Below are 4,861 nucleotides of genomic sequence, written 5' to 3'. Positions count from 1 at the left end.
CATGGGAGAGCTTTGTTAGTTGAATTTTGCAAAACCTACTCAAAGACTATCTGTACTAATTTGTAGTGATAGACTAAAGGGGAGGCAGCTAATCAACACCACCCACCGCCAAGTTTTGGGCTATTTATCTACCAACGGATTGACCAAAACATTATACGCCCCAGCAACTGACAGGTGACAGGGTTTGATCCCGCAGGTTGCCATTCGAGCACCTTAACCACTACGAGAAAGCTTGATTATTTTCTGAGAATTTAATGCAATTGTCAACAGATAATGTGCAAACAAATATGATGAAGATGATGTCAAAATTTCTCTAACTTCAAAGAGATACCACTGCGATTATTTTGTGAGCGATTTAAAATAAAATTATCATTTCATTTGAAGCAAACCTTAAAAAAAACAACTGAAAATCATATTTTGAACGTACTTGCTGTTGGACCTTCGGATGGTATATCAGATCGCGATAAGTAGACGTTCAAGAGCTCGTGTACATCCTCTTTCTCTTCTTCCCCTGTATTATTAGCTGGAACTGTTGTCGTGTTTGTCTGTGTCAAGTGGATGGGTGGGGCAGCAGGTTCCGCGGGTGCTGTCCCATTTGATGCTGCCCTCTTTCGGCGTCCCCAGGAGGGAAAAGTACCTGGTCTACCGGGGTCACTACATATGACCTGTCGTAAAATAACAAAATTATCCATATCAGTTACTACTACTACAGTAAGAAAATCTCAACCAGTAGTAACCACGGCTCTTTCTTATGCACCATATTGAATTATAATTAGTGAGTAAACGGACTACACGTCATCAACAACAACTTTGATTAGAAAATTTGTTTAAAAGGAATAAGCGACACCTATCAACAACTTTCATTGGAAGAATTGGGTAAAAGGAATAAGCGACACCTATCAACAACTTTCATTGGAAGAATTGGGTAAAACGTTCAGCGGCTACTGAATATGAGAACCAAAAGATTATACAATGTTTTTCATATAATTTCCACCTACAAAGAGGATTTTATATATAGTTTAGAAAGATCAGTTTGTTTGTTTTGAATTTCGCGCAAAGCTACACGAGGGCTATCTGCGCTAGCCGTCCCTAATTTAGCAGTGTAAGACTAGTCATCACCACCCACCGCCAACTCTTGGGCTACTATTTTACCAACGAATAGTGGGATTGACCGTCACATTATAATGCCCCCATGGCGGAAAGGGCGATCATATTTGGTGTGACGGGGATTCGAACCTGCAGATTGCGAGTCGAGTGCCCTAATCACCTGGCCATGCCGGGCCTAGAAAGATCAGAGTTTTCTCTTCACTGTTCAATTAATAATATTTTTGTGAATTAACTTAATTTTGTTCTGTTTTTTAATCTATAGTGACTTGAAAAACTGTTTTCCTTAGATTTTAGTTCGAGATAATAAAATACGTTGTTGTTTTTTTAATCATTGTTATATAGAATCTTGAATGAGCATCAAAAGTTGGGTTAAATATATAATGTACACAGTAGCTAAACCTATACGATACATTAACAATTTGTGTATTATAATATGCTTAGGCACATGATTTGTGAGAAGTTGGCGGAGTGTGACATCATAACACGCTTCTAGAACTTACTGGTTCACATGGTCCACGACAGGTACGAACTGTTGCCTGAAATACCAATAAAGTGGAGTCGGGGATTTTAAACGCATAAAAGTCTGCTTCGAGAGCGCCATCTGGTGTTCGATGTAACTCAGGAAATACGTAAAGGTCGATAGGACAGCTAAAATGAAATAAACATATATGCATAAAAGTCTAAGAATACTATATATTAACATACAATAAGGCTTAAGGATAATACATAAACATACATTAAGGCTTAAGGATAATACATAAACATATATTAAGGTTTAAGGATAATACATAAACGTACATTAAGGCTTAAGTATAATACATAAACGTACATTAAAGCTTAAGGATAATACATAAACGTACATTAAGGCTTAAAGATAATACATAAACGTACATTAAGGCTTAAGGATAATACATAAACGTACATTAAGGCTTAAGGATAATATATAAACGTACATTAAGGCTTAAGGATAATATATAAACATACATTAAGGCTTAAGGATAATACATAAACATACATTAAGGCTTAAGGATAATAACTAAACATACATTAAGGATAATAAATAAACATACATTAAGGCTTAAGGATAATAAATAAACATACATTAAGGCTTAAGGATAATACATAAACATACATTAAGGCTTAAGGATAATATATAAACATACAATAAGGCTTAAGGATAATACATAAACGTACATTAAGGCTTAAGGATAATATATAAATATTCATAGAATAAGAACCTTACCCTCTAGAGTCAAGTAGGTGTACTTCTCTTCCCGAGTACGGATCTTTGGCGATGACGTTGGTAGCGAAGATGTCACCAGTAAAAAAGTCGTACCGATCTGTCCGAACATCAGCCAAGACAGATAGAAAATTATTTCTGAAGTACACACACTTTTTAAAAACTAACACAAACTTTATGTTGAAGTTTGATAAAATCTTTATTTTTAAATTTATATTATCAGGTTATTTTAAATATTCCATGCCATATTAAACATAAGTTATCAAAATAAACATTCCTTTTATAGCCTATTTCTTATTTTTTCTCACTACCTTGATCAATAAATCTGGAGATATTTAAAACGTTGCATCAAAGACCCAAGTGACGTTATTATTACAATATAATAAAGTGGTTTTAAAGCTTACATTGTCCACGTGTTTCCAGCCTAAAAGTCAACAAGTCGCCCACAGCGATAGTATTTGTTGGAACACCACGATACAGAATTCTCAACACGACACTAGAGGTTAGGATATTCTGAGCTGGCAGGTGCTCGATTTGGGTTGGGTGGCGTCTGAAATTGTTCGAAGTTGTCGGTATAATTAGAACAGCATTTTTAGTTAAGAACTGTAACAATGATTACGTAATTTGAAGCGACATCTCGTTGTCACCGAAGCGATATTTATGACGTTAATATCTATATATGTTACAAAAAACTAAGACTTTTAAATACTCTCCAAGTATTTTATTTAACAAAGAGGGAAAAATTGTTTTTTTTTTGCTATTTTAATATTCGCTTCTATTGAAATTTAATATATCCAAACAGATCACGTTAGGATGTCAAGTGTGAGACAGTAAATTCTACTTTTATTTTGTTTATCATTCCTTCTATCATTTAGTTAAATTTTAGTTATATTAAAACACTAACTTATCTTCTATCTAGACCATGTTCATTTTGAGCTTCTTCTAGCGGTGATCGACGTACAGGTATTAATGTTGTGTACGATTATGTAGATTTATTGTAATAGCTAGTTACACGAGATGTAATCTCGTACTCTAACCACTCGGAAATAAGTTAGTTCACGATATATAGCTAGAAAAAAATTATTTCCCCATATTGAGAGGTGGTTTGACATATTGTTTTATTTTCTGGGAATTGGGTTTTTCTGGTTTACTGATTGTTTTTTTTTGTTGTTGTTGTTGTTGTAAGTGATAAATATTATATTCCGATTGTTCGAAAGTTAGATTTTAAGAATTTCTTCTTTGTTTTAACCTGGCTGTAACAGGATATTGTTTAGTGGCTACAAACACTTAACTACAAATACTAAACGATTAATTAATAAACTAGTTTCATACTTTCATCAGAAATTTACGTACCCAGATGCTCGCGTGTCTAGGAAGCTTGACGTCACTACCGTTTCTCCGCCCCCAGAAAGGTAGCACGTGAGATTGTAGACTTTGTCACGTGATGTCTGCACGTAGTCGTTGAACTGGACTACAACTATATTAGTCATGACATCTCCAAACTAGGTACGAAATAATACAGATGATTACAGCCATACAACTGGAATGTTCCAACATTTAATTAATATACCAGGAGCTACAGAGGAGAAACCCTAACTAGCAAGAGGACTTGTTAAACAGTGAAAGTCAGTATTTAGTGTTGAATCGTGATCTTAAAGTCATTAATAAGTGATATTATGTCAATCAGAAGGATGTATAACACTATTTCAACCCTGTTATATTAGTTGTATTTTGTTACTGACGAAGCTAAGAGTCCGGCTGGACTACAAACCCCAGAGTTTAATAAAAAAGAACTTGTTGTACCCTAAACAACTGACATAAAGTTTGTTTATTACGTTTATTATCAATCTTAACTATTATCAGCTGAGGGGTATGATACCCCCTGTTTTCTTCTACAAACCCCGCAAAAACAAGGTCTTGATATCACAAACTATTCTAGCTTAATGTCGTTTGTTTATGTTTTTAATCTTTGTATTACTATTAGTGTTTCTTTAAAATTCCTAACACTAGAAAAAAACATATTTTTTAAAATTTTAAAATAATAATAACAAAAACCCTAAAAATCCTACTAAAGTATACAATTTTAGGGCTGTACGCACGAGCTAACTGACTGTACTAACTATGTATAGTTTCAGAGCTGTAGACACATGAGATAAACTGAAAATCCCACTACTTTGCACAACTCCAGAGCTGTACAGCGGAGACAGTTTTATGTTACGTTACAGGATATTGTGTTCGATAAAATTCTGTGTTTACAGTAGAACGTTAAAATGTGGTAGAGTAAAATTCTGTGTTTACAGTAGAACGTTAAAACGTGGTAGAGTAAAATTCTGTGTTTACAGTAGAACGTTAAAATGTGTTCGGTAAAATTCTGTGTTTACAGTAGAACGTTAAAATGTGGTAGAGCAAAATTCTGTGTTTACAGTAGAACGTTAAAATGTGGTAGAGTAAAATTCTGTGTTTACAGTAGAACGTTAAAATGTGTTCGGTAAAATTCTGTGTTTACAGTAGAAC

The 4,861-nt window shown here is 34.1% G+C and overlaps 1 protein-coding gene across 1 annotated transcript in view; it reads right to left on the bottom strand.

Annotated features, from left to right (window-relative positions):
- Positions 1–427: 427 nt before the first annotated feature.
- LOC106476020 overlaps positions 428–4,861 on the bottom strand; it is a gene marked incomplete at its 3' end in the record, with an annotated part of 20,864 nt that continues 16,430 nt past the window's right edge. Inside the window, exons 9-13 of the mRNA XM_022380004.1 lie at positions 3,701–3,849; positions 2,752–2,897; positions 2,351–2,447; positions 1,608–1,755; positions 428–665 (exon numbers count right to left, since the gene is read on the bottom strand). Coding sequence (XP_022235712.1) covers positions 428–665; positions 1,608–1,755; positions 2,351–2,447; positions 2,752–2,897; positions 3,701–3,849 — 778 coding nt within the window. The remainder of the gene's footprint in view (positions 666–1,607; positions 1,756–2,350; positions 2,448–2,751; positions 2,898–3,700; positions 3,850–4,861) is intronic.

The sequence above is a fragment of the Limulus polyphemus genome, unplaced genomic scaffold (genome assembly GCF_000517525.1).
Source record: "Limulus polyphemus unplaced genomic scaffold, Limulus_polyphemus-2.1.2 Scaffold9648, whole genome shotgun sequence".
Lineage (NCBI taxonomy): Eukaryota > Metazoa > Arthropoda > Merostomata > Xiphosura > Limulidae > Limulus > Limulus polyphemus.
Note: the sequence above shows the minus strand (reverse complement) of the source record. Positions and strands in the feature narration are given on the sequence as shown.